Below are 17,261 nucleotides of genomic sequence, written 5' to 3'. Positions count from 1 at the left end.
TTCCTCATGGTTTTAATGCACCTGAGTCAGACTTGGGCTGGTTCTACATGAAGCAGCCAGCTGAAGTGTTATGTTTGCTGTTTGACATGCATGAGCAAATAGGAATGGACCTTAGAAAGATTTCCTGTGAGCCCCAGAGAGTGCTGCAGCTGAAAAGATGCAACAATCCTGTGTATTCCCAGTCTAATGGGGTATTGTACTGGAAGCATTGTACTGTACATTGTACAGAGAAGACCTTTCTTCTCTGAGCAGGCAGGTAGAAAACATGTTTCACTTTGGCTGCATCCACAGATCCCATGACGAAAGGGCTGAGCTTTGAAGAACACATATCCAATGGGAAGAATATGATTTCTGTGAGGCTTTGGAAAGAGCAGAGCTGATCAGTCCTAAAAACAGACTCACTTAATCCTCTTTAGGGATGATCAGTGTTTAAGAAGTGAATTGAAAGGAGAAAAAAAAAAAAAAGTTTGGTGTTCAGCAAGTAATTATTAATGATGCTAATCTGTTTAATTATCTGTGGGTCTTGTCCTTACCAGAAGTGCTAGCTCATTTTAGCTGATAACTTTGATCACCTTATACATCTCCTAAAGAGAAGTTAACATACTTGAATTAATTGTCTTTTCTTTTTATTCGTTAATCTTTTCTCCTTTTTTTTTGTTTCAGGCTTCTCTTTTCTTGGCACTGGGGGTATTGTTTTCCCTAGTGAGCATTCCCTTGGTCATCTATGACTGGGTACAATCAGGAGGCAGTGCTGAAGGTCACTGAAGTTCAGCTTCTTCTCAAGAGAAGATACCTTTGTTTGCTACACACCAAAATCGCAACCATCCGTTCTGTTGTCTATTCCACCTTTTGTGAGTTTACTCAAATCAAATCCAAATAATGATTATCCAGTACTGAAAATACTGTCATGGGAGTATTTTCTTGCAGAAAACAGACCTATTTTTCCAACAGGCATATCACTTTCTGATCAGCAAAAAGTCTGTGTTAATTGTCCATGAGTTTACATAGAACATCGCTCATGGAAATTCATCACGATTAGTTTCCCCTCTTCCACCCATGAATTGCATTGATCCATTATTATCCTTAGCCCTCCAGCCACAAGCCCTGCTCCTTTAGGGCAGCAGCGCCTGTTGCTATCAATTTCAACTGGAGTGTTGTCTGTTCACATCCTTGCCCGTTCTTTTAGCCAAAACTCTGCTCTCTAATTGTTTGCATCTGGTTTGTTGGTTTGTTTGTTTGTTCTGTTGCTGTTTCAGGCACCATTTGCCTCACTGGGTTAATGGTAGCATTCTGGATACAGGCATGAAAAGCACCACAAGAGCATAGCTGAGCACTGTGTAAGCATAGGTCCTAAATCTGGTGCTTCTCTCTGATGTTTTGAGGGGTGAACCAGCCCCAGGGCTTGGCCCATTCATGGCTCTGGGGAACAGACTGTGTGTGTGTCTGTGTGTGTCTTTGTGATGCAGAGCAGGGAGCAGGAGGACAGCCACCACCTCCAGGCACTACTCCTCTGGTACACTTGAGTTGGAGGTTGACCAGAATTTGACCTCAAAACATGAGTACTTGAGCCTGAAGAGAAGCAGACATTTGGAGATTTCCATAAGAAGTCTGCATTTTCTTCAGCATTAAACCATTTAGTAATGCCCCATTGCTCTCAGAAAAAAAATACCAAGCTCCAGTTTTATCAAAACCTACGCATTTTATCATACCTCATGCCTTTTCCATGCCTTGTAGGGACTGGCTCCTCTCTTGTGTCTTACCCTCCTCCCAATGAAGTCAGTGGGGTCTTTGACAGCAGTGGGAGCAGGATTTGATTCACTCTGACTAGCTACTAGATTTCTAATGGTAATTGGAATCTGTAACATTTCTTTAAATGAACAGAAATACTTTTTATATTTAAAGTATTTACATTTTTCATTAGTTCTCCATAACAATTAGAAGATATTCAATCACTACTAGCAGAAACACTGTAACTTGTAACAGTTGTCCACAGAATAAGCATTTGCCTAATGCCTTATAGCTGGTGTAGAGAACCACTTATAGAGACTCAAAAGCTAAGCAGGTGATCACTCGCCATCTTGAGCAGATATCTTCCATTAGTGCACTGCCAGCAGTGTAAATGTGTTCGCTCTGTGTCATTCACCATGTGAGCTAAAAAGTGTCTCAGAATATGAATGTGGAGAAAGAAAGAACTAATGGCTAAAGGGAGCCCTGCTTCACGGCTCGAGCCATACCTGTCTGTATGCAGTGACCCTCTTGCTCTCAGTAGCTGGTTCATTGACAACTCCCTTTGTAGCTGTGGAAGCAGACCATCATCAACTGTGAGGAACCTGTCAATGCAACTTGTTCTTTTTAAGGTTAGGGATAGAGTGTTTGGGATCTTGGTGTTCCTGTGAGGTACTGAATTGCCTCAGTTGCCGTTGCCTTGTCCAACGTAGCTTGAGAGTTGAAAACACTGAGGCCTGAGATCACAGAACACATCTCAGGACCCTGAAAGTTGGTTTTTAAAGATAACATCCAGAGAGGTTAGTTTGGGGCCTTCCTAGGAATTAGGGCATTGAGATGGAGATTGTTCATGCTGCAGAAACTAAGCCTACTAAGCCCATACTTCCAGATCTGTACCTTAGCATAGGCACTGAGGTGCTTGCCTCTGACAATACTTCACTGTGATCCAAAAATAAGGCAGAGTGGATTCCACAGGCTGCCCAAGTACTTGGAGTAGCCCAGCAGCAAGAAAACTGGAAACCTCCCAGGAAGATCTCTGGTGCATCATGCTTTCTCCCAAGCACCACCTAGCCCAGCCTTTAACATAAAAACTGCTGAGCTACCTGGGACCCATGTGCTATGGTCCCTTGTACTTTCCTGTGGCTGGTTTCAGATTCTTGTCTGTGGTGGTGCAGGTCACCGGTTCTCTCTGCACTGTCCCTGATCCCTGCCCTTATTCACAGAGAAGTCCATACCATAGGCTGCAAGATCAAGTGTTAGGCAAGCTCTAGGGAGAAGAGCCTGTGCTTTGTTACATCTCTTTGCACCTCATTCCAGGCATCTTCTCAGCTTGGAATGTAAATTTGTGGTTTTCCTTTTGCAGGCACCTACCCCTCAGTGGTCTCTGCAGCAGAAGCCCAGCATCTCACTCCATTCTCTGACTGAGCTTGCTGAGGTTGCATTTCAGGTTTTGAGGTGCCTTTTAACCTCTCTGGATCTTATCCTAAAAACCTGACTCAGACCTGAGAATGCTGTATCCTTAGGATGTTACCCGGCTCTCCTGCTTTCCTCCCCCTTTATCTTCCTTCTACTACTGATTAATGCGCAGCGCAGCTCTGTGCACTGGGGGGTTGTGAGAGACAAGATCCTGGGAATGATTTTCAAGTATCCAGGTATGAGCTAGAGGTCTGATCTGCTGCACAGGGTTCCAGCAAGGTCACATATGTCCTTCCTCCTTCCTCCCCTCTCCCAAGTAATCTGTAGTCTGCTGTTTGAAATATGAACCATTGAGTTTTGGCACCCAACTTCCTTCGACTTGAAGGGCTGTTGGGTCACTGATTGTTCATCTTCCTAAATCTCCTCCATCAATATTCCTCTCTCTCCTCTCTGCTATTCTGCCTTCTCCTTTTCCCCAGTTTTTTTGTATACTGGAGTTTTACTGAATAAATAGGGAGAATGAGCTGAGTGTGCATAGAACTGAAATTACCCAAGGTACTGAACCACCAAAGCATGTCTTATATATGGAAAAATAGATACCCAAAATATCAAGTCTTTAAACAGACTTTGTTTCTGGGTCTTAAAAAAAAAAAAAAAAAAAAAAAAAAAAAAGAGGGAATTTTGCTTAGACTGATTTACTGGCATCATATTTATAGATATTTATGGAAAGGAATCATGTGTTTATTGATGTCTGTGGTAATGAACGTGAAATAACGTGCTTTTTGTTTTCTCATCAGGTTTATACATTCTTAACAGAATGCAATAGACCCTGCTGTAACTGTCAACATCAGTGATGGATGACAATATTTGTATGAGGTTATCTGTAAAATGTGCTGCTGTTATTCAGTTCATTTGGAATAGTGAACCTGTAGCCACAATTGTACAAATCCCACATTTTAGTTAGGATTTTAAGAGCACAGTGAAATGCTGTAGGAGTTTATCTGTTGTAAAATTAATAGGATCCAGAGTACCATATCTACTTAGTAGGTGATAGCATGCTTTCTTTTCATAGAGAGTTTATCACTATTGTGAGCACTGCAAGTGTCATAGACTGGATGCAAAATTGCTCCTGATAACTGCAACAAAAAAACCTTTAAAATTCTCATTTGTGTAGTAGCAACAACCAAGTGGTGAGGGACAAGGAAGGACTAATTAGAAGCACGGATTACTAATAAGATTGTAAGACTTAATCCTACACTTAAAAGACAGCCTTGCTGCCTTTCCTAGTCCACAGCACATTGCAAAGAAAATAGTTATGGGCTTAAAGCAACCGTAATACAGCTGCCCTTCTCTGTCCAACGGCAAACATGCCTAGGTAGTAAAACACAGTAAATTGTTATCTGGGAACAGTATCTTGGGGCAGTGACCTCTCTGGGTGATGCTTGCTCCTGGTCAGAGGTCCAATGCCAAATCTGTGCACCAGCACAGACCTTTGGTAGAGCTGACACAGGACCAAGTGGTGCCTGGCACATGCAAGCCTAGGGCACAACAGCTGGTGTCATCCCGCAAGGTCAGGGATGGGGATGCTCACCCACGCAGAGGGCTGCTCTTCTGAGCCACATATGAACCCAAAGCCTGAGCTCCACCCGTAATAGGTCACACATGCAAGTGTGGGTTGGGTGATGTGTGGGTTTTGTCTGTACATCTGCCTTACAATGCATAAACGCAACACAGCTCTGATATCAAGTATTAAGCAGTAACAATTAATGGTATGTCTAGCTTATCTTTAAATTTATGCATTTCTTTGCTTGAACCTTACATTAAGGCTAAAGAGCACATTGGTCAAAACAAAACTTTTCATGTGGTGGTGTCCCACCTCCAGTCCTAATGCCCCACCCCAGTGCCTGTAGGAGAAAGGCACCACAGAATGTACTCAGCTCCATCAGCAGCTCCATGAGATGGCTTTATCAGCTGGCGCCACGGTGCTTTCATAAACGAATCCCCAGAGCCCTTGGCGTCAGAAAATCCTTATTTCCTATAACGTACAGCAAAGAATGTTTTATTTGTATCTAATGTAAGGATTTCTGTAACAAACTGTGGAAAAAAAAAAAAAAGAGATAATGAATTAATAAAAGGTACAGGACTGGAAAGTCTAGAATTCACAAACTGTACGCATACCTATGATTCTCAAGACAAATCTATGCAGTTGTGTTGTATTGTAGGAAATTTCATTTTTATGTACATATATATTGTAAATAAATAGGATGCTGTATATTTTTGCAGTTGTTTATCCCCTATGAATAGAAGTGTTGAGATAGGCTCTGCATATTAAGAATAATTTTAATAGAAATACAAATACTTTAGCTTCTTAGCAAAATGTATATCCTTTTCTTTCTCCCAAGAGTTCGCAAGTTAAATCCTAAACTTGAAATTATAATTACATCCCTAAAGTAAAAAGATAAATAAAAGGTCCAGTTAAATTGCTAGGATTAATTCCAGCGCATGACTCCCTGTTTTCTCAACAGCAAGTTTGCCAGTCTTCCTGTTGGGTAAAATGTCTCCCTTGTTAAAGGGCCCCTTTGGTGCCCAGATAGTTCTTACCTCCTCATCTGGGGTCAGTTGGTAGTAGAGTACTGAAAAGGCTTTATGGAAGAAACCATGGCAAACTGCAGCCAGCAATTTGACCTAGCATTATGCTGTGTTGTGTCCAGGCGTGTATTTACCCAACTAGTACAAACAGAAGTCAGGGCAGAACTTCTGTATATCCATTTTAAGCCATCAGAAATGCCAGTAGTTCAGAAAAAAAAAGTATGACAAGCCAGGCATCAGCAGCAACCAGAGCAATTGGTGCCATTTCCAGCCCCCTCCCCTCCTGCAGAGTCCTGTGGCTGCTCCACCTCAGACCCTGCTGTTCTCATGCGACCAAAACACCAGCACCTGAGGCTGCCAAGAGCTTTCCTGGCCAGGGACTGCTTGCACATCCCACCCTGTGAACAGGCAGAGGTCATTGGATAGCTGCGTGTCCAGGGGTGAGGGTGATGGGAAAGGAGAGCTGCGTATGTCCTGAGAGTGCATCCATCAGAGGCCTTGCATAAACTTTCTCACTGGGAAAGCATGGAAATGTTTTTTTCAGGACTGCTGAAAAATTGAGGTTAAGAAATGCATCTAAAAATAATTGTGGGGGTTTTTTTCATGTTTACTTCATGGGCTTGGATGAAAATGAAACTTGAAATAACATTTACTTGTATCATGAGTGCAAATTTGAGGGAAAAAAACCTATATACAGTCAGTTCTACAGAGCTTTTCAAATACCAGTGTATGTTTTGTTTTCAGTGTTATAGCCAACAACATATAAACTGTAAAGGTATTTTTCCACTAGACTTGAACTTTACATTGTTTATAGGAACCTGTTTTTAGTGTCCCAACATATGCTAAGGCTCACACAGATCCAGTATAAACCATGTTGTTTGAATGATGTATGCTTGATACAAGCTCATCTCTAATAGATTGTTGAAGTGAGTCATCGGTAATATTTTGCTCCTGTTAACATCACCTGTTAACTTTGTGCTGCTCATATCCAAATAAACAACACAGTTTTTCAGTTTCTATGTGTAAATAAAATGTATCAAGTTCTACGATCTCTCTGTTACCTCTGAGTTTTTAAACATTAAAATTGAGATCTAAATTAATGTGGGGGCCATACTCATTCTTCCAAAGGATGGTGATGTATCATTTTAATGGCTTGAACAACAAACGCTCTCTTGCTCTTTGTTCAAGTATTTCCATTGAATTTAAGGCATGCAGCTCTTGCAAAGCTAACTACATTAGATTTGGTGCAGTATATAGAACAAAACATCAACAAATGGCTATGGAACATTGAGGTGAAGTTTCTGATACAGTTTTAGAGGGACCTGAAGCTGGGGCAGATGGTTACCACAGCCTGAGGTTGCAGAAGATGACAGCATTCCTCAAGGTCAGTACTTGTTTCTGCCTGCTCCTTGAACACTGTCTTAATGCTTGCCAATCTGTTTCAAGGTCAAATCAGACAATTTAATTTAAAAGGCTGCTGTTAAGTTGGGTATGAGTTAGAAGAGACTAAACCCCTGCCAGACTTTCCTCAGCTATGGAAGCAGAAGCCATTAGCAGGTGTATGAGGAGGATACCCAAAGACAGTAATGTCTTAGTCAGCTGTTTCTGCCAAAGTACCTGTCAAAGCTTTAAAGGGTAAGGAAAGTGCTAACTTTTTTGCCATTGACCACTAATTTTACTGGTGTTCAGATTATAGTGACCATCTACAAAAAGACCTCTTGGTTGGAGTCCAAACTGAAGAGCTTACTTGACTGCATGGGATGAGTACAGCTCCCCAGGCTCCTCTGCAGAAGTGATGGGATGAATTGTGGATCAGATCCTTGGGAGCCATTGTCTGGTCCCCAAGCCAAAAACCTGAGAGCACAGAGGTACAAGCTTCTGCACTGGACTGGTCTAATAGTCTCTTCCGTTTGGCATACATTTGCAGACGCTACTCTACCCAGCAAACTTAATCATCTCATAGCCATATCTTAAGACATAGGAACATAATTTATGGACCAAAGGGAAAAAGAAAAACTGTAGTTCTTTTTTTTCCCTTGATTGTAGAGACTACCACAAATACCTGTTGCTTTCTGTAGTGCAGTCTGACAGCTTCAGCTGAAGTTCACGTAAAACCACACAGCCAAAGTTAAAAACACCAATCTCCTTTCCAGCCACACGCTTCTACTTTTGGCTTGTATCACCAAAGTCAGGCAGATCTCTTGAATACATCTGACCAATCCCTGTTTGGAAGTGAAAAAAAAAAAAAAAGAATAATTACTATTTCCTAGGGTAAGCAATGCTTTTACCTGAATGAAGACATTCCTCCATAGGTTCAACGGGGGTCTTAGTTTGACTCAAATTCATGTGAAATTGCATTTAGTTTTCAAGCTGAAGCCCAAATTCAAGCCACTGTTAAGATGTCTCATTCTCCATTACACTAAGGTCTGAGAGCAGGAACTCACGCCAACTTTAGGTAGTGTTGAGAAAGTGGAGATGGTGGGAACAGGCACAAGTGATAAGTCCTTTTCTAAGACTTTCTAACTACAAACTGTGAGGAAGCTTCCTTCCCTGTTCTCAGCCCCATGCAGGACAGCAGAAACCTTTTTTCTGCAGTCAGTTGTCTTAAGGATCTCTTCAATTTTACTGGAAATAAATAGTAAAAAAGTAAAATAGTGACTTTCTAACACAGATCCCAGTGTGGGTAGAAGTTTTTGAGCAACACAGCATCTGTGTTTTGCAAATATTAAGTGCCATGCATTTCTCTTTCAGCTTACAGTTATGGAAAATGGCGATTCTTGAAGCTGTCGGCGTTACTAAATATCATGGCACTGGCAAGGGAGAGTGCTGCTGGCTTAGTATGCCTCAACCTTGTCAGGGCTCACTGCCAGAAAAATAGGAGGTGTTTGGTATTCTTAGAAAATGGTGTTGATCAGCTGAGGCTTAGACTGGGGGTGTCTAGATATGGCTGGGAAAGTAAACCATGATGGCTGGGGTGGCACAGGCCCACCCTGTCTTAGAGTCAATCTGCAGATAAAGCCACATTGGGAGTTCCCTGGGCTATGGGCCCACAGAAGCTGCTGTCCTGGAAAAATGGACAAAAGTGTATCATCAACATGAGTTAGAATGTACTCTGGAGAAAACCACAATCCCCTCCTTAAAAATTCTACCTGGCTTAAAATGTCAGGTCCTTTTGCCAGAGGTAATCAGATCCCCTTCCTCCTGCCTGCCACATTTTTTTAAGACAATTTAAAGGAGTAGACACTAAAATTACTTACCTCTCCTTAGTTCCAACCAATCCCTTTCTACCAATAAAGAACTAATACCAGTCAACACAAGTGGAAAATATAAGTTTACTAAGAAGTGAAACAGCAACAGGCAAAAAATAGCAGCGAATAATCACTAAATACAAAATTGCTAAGTCTCACAAAACTCCACAGGAACTAAGAGACGCCCAAATTGGCAGGGTACCAAGATAGCAACCTCCGCTGCCAGCTGCATATAGGGAGACAAAGGGAAAACTGTGAGAACCAAACATTTTAAAGGGATTGGCGCCTCCTGACTGTCCTGCAGTTACAGTTCTGCCTGTGCTGCTGGGCTGTAGACAGACAGTGATGATTTTTTGGACACGGATATGGACTACAATAGCATTTTGGGTTACCTAGGACAGATGTACCCTTGGGAGAATGTTTACCCATTGGGCAGCAAACCTTAAGCACTGTCCTCTTGCCAGTTATGAAAAGCTGGTGAAATTTACCTAGTTTTTGGTGGAAATCATCAGACTAAACTCTTAAAACATACCAAATACTGACTGTGCCCATGACATGTTCCCATGCGGTCTTCCTTCCTGGACACTTTTTGGGACCCATACTCAGGTAGGTTCCCAAAAGTTATTCTTTCCAAACCCCACTGTTTTCCCAGCACTGCTCACTTAAAGCTTTGCAATAATTTAAGCTGGACCATCCTTGCTACTGCCTGCTACAGACCTGCCCCACAGCCCAGGCAAACCTGCCACCTCCCCTCACCTTGCTTAGAGGGGTTTGCTTACCCATTCCCCTTACACAGCACTGGATGGCAACAACCCTTGCACAGAGGTGTTTGACAGTGATTACAGAGATGAAAACTAAGTGTCAGATGTGGGAACATCTGCAGCTGCCATTTCTCCTCTTCAGGCTCATGTCATGAGTTTATCCTGGTAAGCAGCTGATGGGGATGAGAGAGGAGGGTCTGTTGCCCAGATGTCTCCCCAGCGACTGGTTCCAGCCCATCAGAGCTGGATGTGCAGTCTGTCACAGAGATGGGGTGAGCATGGTGCTCAGCAGCACCACTGCAGGAGCCAAGTGCATTGAGGATAAAAAACCTGTTGTTCAACCCCAAGTAATTATAAGGAAACATAGCAGAGTTAGGTGTCAAGGTATTGGAAAGTGTTACGATAACAAAGAAACTCATGAAGAGGGTGGAGAAATTTTTACAATGTGGGATCAGATTAATGACCTGTACAATGGCTGCAGTAAAAACAGCAGCATACAGATGCTACAACATTTGTAGAACACATTTCTTCAAACCATAACCAAAGCCTGTAATTTACTAGGATGTAAAAAAAAAAAAAAAAAAAAAAAAAAAAAAAGAAAAAAGAAAAAAAAAAAAAGGAAAATTATATGTTCACTGACAAAGCCAGTTCTGGCAGTCTCTGAAGTCTTCTCGGGCTTAGTGCAGGCAGCAGTACCCTGTTGTACTTCTTACATACTTCTAATAGCTGGATTTCCTATTAATTTTCAGATACCATTTGTAGATAATCAGAGAAGTACCAGATGCTGGAGAAACAACTTCCCTGACATAATAAGGAATTATATATCTCTTGCAATTAGATCATCACAAAATGAAAGGAAAGCAGGCATCAGTCTGCCACTCCTGCATCCAGTGGCACTTAAACAATGAGCACAGTTTCTCTTACTATTGCTGGCAGCCCTCCAGCAGCACTTTGAAAAGGCAGCGCAGCCTCCCTGTAAACTGATAAACAATCTTGTAAAGCAACAGACACAGGAACATTCAAGTCTTTGTTGAATTTTTACTTGAGCTGAGAACTAATTGGCATCTTTCTGTCTAGAACAATTAGGGTCAACTTCTCCATTTCCAGTGGCAGATTATTTTAACCAGAATCTATAGTCCCTGTAGTAAATGGAACAAACCCTAGGAATGCGGGTACTAGGTTATGCAGAAATTGTTTCCTCAAAGAGTTCTGGTTGTGAAACAATTAAACTCAGTTGACAAATAAGATTAAATAAATGAGTCCTAGCTGTGTTGATGGCTTCAGAACACATTCATTATCACTACAAAAGCAGACGTGTCATCCTCTCATGGGATGCTGATGTCCTAAATTAACATGTGATTACTTGCTGTACCATTCAGACCAGTCTCACACAGAGAGGGGATGATATTCTCATATTTTGGCCTGCTCTGGGCCAAAAAAATAAAGAATGGCTTGAAATCTTTCGTACAAAGCTGCCAGTGCCCACCAAGATGCAGAGTGCTCTCTAAGGCGTGGGAAACGTGCTCAGATAAATTCATGCCACTTAATTATCTTCCTTCATGTAGTGTTCTGGCATGTCCCTGCCTGCTACAAATTACTCCAGGGCAAATTCAGCTCTTGGTAGGACTCATGCTCTGAACAACTGGAAGAAGAAAGCTTGTCCCTGTGGATGACCAGAGTATGAGTTTAGGTATACCATGATGAGCAGGTGTATCAGAGCAGAAGATGTACCATACCCCACGCAGTCTGCAAACCCCACACAAACAGCTAAAGCACTGAGCAAGTGAGGCTCCACCTCAGCATATCAGGCAAGCACATCATCAACACCTTAACCTCTCTGAGGACACTTTCATTATCCTAAAAGAGAGCACAGTAATAAATCAGTTCATTCAAGCAAGAACATTTCTGTATTTACATTATAACCCTCTATCAAGCACAAGAGACCGCTAGTTATATTTACTGCAGAAATAAGCAATACTTCCTCTCAGGCAACTGAATACAACTGAGGGCTCAAAACAGTTATCTAAAATTGGAAAGCATCTTTTTGGAGGTATTTTTAACTTTACTTACATCTGGACAAACAGTCCAGATGCCAATAAACAAAATTGGTCAAAACTAATAGCTAGAAAAGAACTCTTCCAACACACTCTTTACCTACCCACTTACCCTTAATGAAACAACGTGGTTAGCACAGCTGAGACAGGAAAACAACACCCACAAAGAGCAGGATTCCTCAAAGCCAGCTCTGAGAGGTACTTTTCATAAAGGGACAGACAGGAAGAGGGCTTTTATCCACAAGAAGAACGTGCAGTGTTTCCAGCCCCATGGCTTTATAGGTGCTGCATCATTGGACCTCCAGCAAAGGCAGCATTGTCCCAACACAGAGCTGGTAACACCTCTGCTGCCTTGCTGGGGAAGTACCAACTTTGGGTTGTTCTATGGCTTAAATCCACAAAATGATTTCATGTATCCTTGCTATGGATCACCTCAGCAAATTTTCAGTCCCAAAGGCCTTCCAGGAAGATCTGTATGAGTCCAAGACAGAAAGCCCTTGTAACAGTCTAGTTACAAGGGACCAGATTAGCTATATAGCACCCATATACAAATGCTATGCATTTTTTAAAGAATTAATGAATGTCTCACAAGATTTTCAAGTGCCAGGTTTCATGAGCAAAGAAATCTAGCCACAAACATCCTGAGCTAATACAGAGCTTATTTCACAAAGGGTACTAGCAAGCACTACTAAGTGGTAGACACAGACTAATTTACTAATTAGATACACTGAGCTATTTCCAGGCACTATTTCCACAGACTTTCCAAGGTTCACACTCTGCTATGAAATGGTTGATATCCACTGTGATCAGTGGAACTAGCCTTAGATTTATATAACCTGATAAAATGTCTTAGACTTCTGAAGAACTGTCTTAATGAATTTCTACTAAGTTATATATTAATTGCTTTTAGTAGTTGGAAGGGATAAGAGAAATGCTAGATAGGCTTCAAGCCTTTGTATCTTTTAGTGCTGATAAAGGATTTATATTTTATCTGTTTCAATCTTGGTAAGAAATTAAGAAGTATCTAAACTGACTCTGTAAACAATGTAGAGGGTCAACAAAAACCCAGGAAAATAAACAGAACCACTAAGGAAAATATCTTTAGGAATGAAAATTCACAGGAGTTGTACGAGCTCCAGGTCTATTAGGACAATATTACTTCCAATCTCCACTGAGAATAAAAAAAATTAAAGGCAGATTCCGTCATGTTAAAGAGCTCAGTGAAACACCATCAAATGCACAAGGCCCAAGCTGTGAGGAGGTAGCCAGCATGGCTAGTGATGGCTAATGAGAATCGCACAACTAGGCACCAAAATCTTCTCTGTTCTTGTGGCAAACATCGTTTTGCATATACACTCATTAAGTCTGTCCTTAGCTATTGCTATTTTTCCTCGTCTCCATAGTCAGCAGAACAAAACCATCACTGCCTATAGGATTTGTCATTGCAGGCTACACATGAAGCCAAATGCCTAACACAAATTTGTTATCCCTATCCAAGTCAGGAGGCAAATCAGCACAGGCACCTGTAGTTTAGTATTTCATCAGTTTACAGCAATACTGCATGCTACACAAAATATATCTATTTGTTCTCAGCTCCAGGGAAACTGAGTCATCAAAAGTATTTCCTCCTTCACCATTATTTTATATCTGAACACACAGAAACTCAAGTGTTACTCCAGTGTCCAAGCTTTTGATGACCCCTGAAACAAATCCACCTCACCCAACCAAGTTAATGAAGGGCAAACACAAGCCTCGCTGGGAATAATTTTTCAAATCATTAGGGTTGGGATAAGACAGTCACATATTTTCCCTCAACAGCTGAAAAAAAAAAAAAAAAAAAAACAAACCAGCCACACTGCTGCACTAATATGTGCATGTCATTTAGCAGCCCAGTTGACATTGCTTGTGAGAGCCTTAACTTCTCTGCAAGATGCTGTATGCCTACCGCTTTTTCTGTTTGAAGTCAGAAGATAGTGCTTTTAGAAGGACCATCTTTTCTGCCCACTGATTTACAGCCAAAGAGGTTTGGTAAACTCTGTAAAGAGATGCTTCCACAAGCTGCACCTCCCCTGCGAAACCTAGAGGGGGAGTAAGAAGAAAAGATTGCACATACATAACTTTATTACTGGTTGAAGTAAGCAAAGATTGACTGAGGGTCATAAAGTTTTGTGTGGAAATATAGGTTTCTATATGGGCCATGCTTTCATTTTTAGTAATTTGCTGCTCTCTCATCCCAACATTTTATGCTGCTGGTTCTCAGGAGAGTGTCTCCAACTTCCCCCCAATACACAGTTAAGATGGTGAAGTCTCTGTTCCATGTACTCTGAAGGGAGTCACAAATCACATTGCAAAGGAAGAAAGTGCCCCCAAGAGACTCAACATTTCTTCAGAGTTGGCCAGGCAAGGAGATGTTGGCCCAAAGTCTTTTTTGACTGTGGTCCTGTGTTTGACAACCTTGAGGAAGATTGGGGAAGAGAATAAGGCAAATCAGTTTATTTATAATCCCTTTCTTAATGCTTTTAGCCTTTTCCGTCCGAATCAGTCTCTGCCCCATAGCTGGAATTCCCATGTCAAAACATGAATCATTGGAATTAATTTTTAGTAATATTGATCCCTATATTATTAAAAATCTTGGATTACATTATTAAGATAACTATAATAATTCAGAAAATGAACATAGTTTATAGTCTTTAAATGTTCATTCCATTTGCTTTTCTAAGGAAGATAATATTTTTCTTGAGTTTTTATAAAGATCCCAAGTATTTTCAAGTGTCTCCCCTCTCCCCTTGCCCAGCCAGTGTAGCCACAGTTGGATTTTCATGGGGGCCGTTCAGACCTGAGACTTCCTTTCCACCTGCTCAGAGCTGATCCTCACTCTCTGCCTGCCTGCTCTCAGAGGCTGGGCAGGAAGGGCAGAGACAGATTCTTGGCTCCTAGATGAGTTCACAAACCACGGGAGAGCAAAAGTAACTTGCTGCATGTGGCGGACAGGCTCACTGAATTGTTCCCAAACTCATGGGGTCGGTGCTAGGACTGTTTTCCTGCCTGTCATTCTTTTCTTGCCATAACAAACCCATAGTTTTCAGTCACTGCCCTTGTGCTTTCGAGGGCCTGCCAGCAGCCTAGCTCCTGTGATGCTGAACGGAGCAAAGCATTGGACGACAGCGTGCTCGCACCCACAACCGACTATGCTGTTCTTTTGCTGGTACTGAGCCACCCTCTCCCTGTGGAGCCAGCTACCCATTTATGGGTTCACATTGCTGCACCGCAACCCAAGTGACATCAAGGATGCTCCCACCTGTACTTATGGTACCCCAACATTATGATACCAATAACATAAACCAGATCTCTGCAGCTTTCACAGCTCCTTTGTAATAACTGAGAACTAACACAAACATTACTCTGCCATCACCCAAGCAAAGTCACAGTAAGTTTTGGACCTGTATGGAAAATATTTCAATAAATTAGGTCTACATCAGCTTTCTTACTGTTTTACAGAAATAACCTTGTTCAAAACATTTTAATTTTAGCACAGTCGATTAGTGATAATCAGTGTGTTTCACAGACCTAGCAAAAATCAATGCAACTTAAATCAAATTGAAGTGTGTTCACTGGGTAGGCATATGCAAGAGAAATCACAGAGGGCTGTTAGTCCCAGGCATGTAGAAGGCAGCCAATACCGCTTTATTGGTATACTGCTGGAGCATATGACAACACAAAATTAATACTAGGTAGAAGACCAGCAGATCTGCAAACATCAAGAAGGAGTTGGCTCTCTACTGTTGTCTTAACTGTGCCTCCTGCAGTTTGTTATAACATCACTCATACATGGAAACAGATGGTTTGCTACATATCAATTTACAATGCCTTTCTTTCACTGATTTTGTTTTCAGCTCCGTCTGTGCATTTTTATTCAAAAGGGGACCATATGGTCCCTCTGAGGTAGTTTATAAATAATTGTATATTTACAGTAGCAATTGAAACCAGAGTCACATGCTTGCCTTCAGGAAAGCAGCTGAAAGTAGCTGGGTACTATAGGGTTTGGAATTATTTTCTCAGTACACCATAGAAATATGCAATGAATAATTAAATAAAAATTGATTTCACATGGCCTTCCTGATTGTGATTGTTCTGCTACTGCTGCAAAACACAAGGTTCCTAATCAGAACTGGTTGAGGAGAGATGGGGTCATGCGTGCTCTGACAGCATTGCTTCCATCCATCATTTGCAGGCTGGAGCAATGATCCCACATCCCTGCTTTGTCAAGGGCTGGATTCAGCTCTAAGTGAAGGAGGGGCCAGGAAAGATGGTGCTGTGTCCCTAGGAGACCCTACTCTACTTCATCTTTGAGGCCTTCAGGGGTTGGTTTGAACAGCCTTTCCCCAGCAGGGCAGTTCTCCAGGTGCAGATTGTTGGAGGACAGCCAATATTTAGCTAGCACCTCTTTCTCAGACACTCTGAGGATTAAAGGCTCCTGTGAATGACTGCCACCCTATAGTGTTTCTTCTGCTCACCCTTCCCTTTCCTCCGCATGGGACTGTTTGGCCACGCCCTACTTCAATCTCAGCAAAGAGCAAATTTCTCTAAGAAAAAGCCCAACTTGTTGGAGAGGATGAAACAAGAAAACCTTACAAATATGATTGCTTGGCAAAAGATTCTAAGGGTATGAAACCTATGAGTGAAATAGAAATGAAAGCAAGCTTTGAAATGTAGGACGCCAAGCCGGAAGACAGTGATTGAGTTAGCTGAAGGCAAGAGCCCTGCTGATTGAGCAATATCCCTAACAGACAAAAGGATGCCAAGGGTCCAAGGGGGAGGGGCCCTGCCAAGGTGGCAGGGAAAAAGAGTCTAGAAATTAGTTTTTAGGGTTTGGAATGTGGCACAATATGGTAATGTAGTAGTTCCTATAGGCTGTATGTAAATTCTGTAGCACTTGTGTCTTGTACTGGTTGGTTAGTGTAAATTAGAATATTCAACACAGAAGGAGATATAAGGTATTGTAACAAGAACTGAGGTCTCTTTGGCTTGGGCACGCTTTTAGCTGTGGCTGGCAGCTTAAGCAAAGCTCTTGCACCAATGAACTATGCAATAAACCACATGGTTCAAGAGCTGCCCTGGACTCCAGAGATCTCTCATTGCCGTCCCCACTCTCTCTCTCTCACACCAACTGTCTGAAGAAACAAGACCAAAGTTACTCATATAACTTGGTGTCTTGGTTTGAAAAGACAGGTGTCTGCTAAGGAGAGGCAGGCCTCTCCAGGAAATGAGGAATTCAAATCCTTCTCTCCGTGTTATTATATTTTGGAAGATTAAAAAAAACCCAAAACTTTTCAGTCAGAGCTATGGGGAAAAGGAATAACAGTCTTCTACTAGTAAATATAACAGGACAGACAAAAAAAACCCAACAGCAATTATAACAATAGTAGAACAGAACCAAGAACCCCGAGGGCAAACGGTGGAGGCTCCGG

The 17,261-nt window shown here is 41.8% G+C and overlaps 1 protein-coding gene across 1 annotated transcript in view; it reads left to right on the top strand.

Moving 5' to 3' along the window:
• The window catches only part of SLC38A1 (solute carrier family 38 member 1), a 43,301-nt gene extending 36,471 nt beyond the window's left edge, over positions 1 to 6,830 (top strand). Inside the window, exon 16 of the mRNA XM_040061557.2 lies at positions 664 to 6,830. Coding sequence (XP_039917491.1) covers positions 664 to 765 — 102 coding nt within the window. The 3' untranslated portion in view covers positions 766 to 6,830. The remainder of the gene's footprint in view (positions 1 to 663) is intronic.
• The last annotated feature ends 10,431 nt before the right edge of the window (positions 6,831 to 17,261 follow it).

Source organism: Hirundo rustica, chromosome 4 (genome assembly GCF_015227805.2).
Source record: "Hirundo rustica isolate bHirRus1 chromosome 4, bHirRus1.pri.v3, whole genome shotgun sequence".
NCBI lineage: Eukaryota > Metazoa > Chordata > Aves > Passeriformes > Hirundinidae > Hirundo > Hirundo rustica.
Note: the sequence above shows the minus strand (reverse complement) of the source record. Positions and strands in the feature narration are given on the sequence as shown.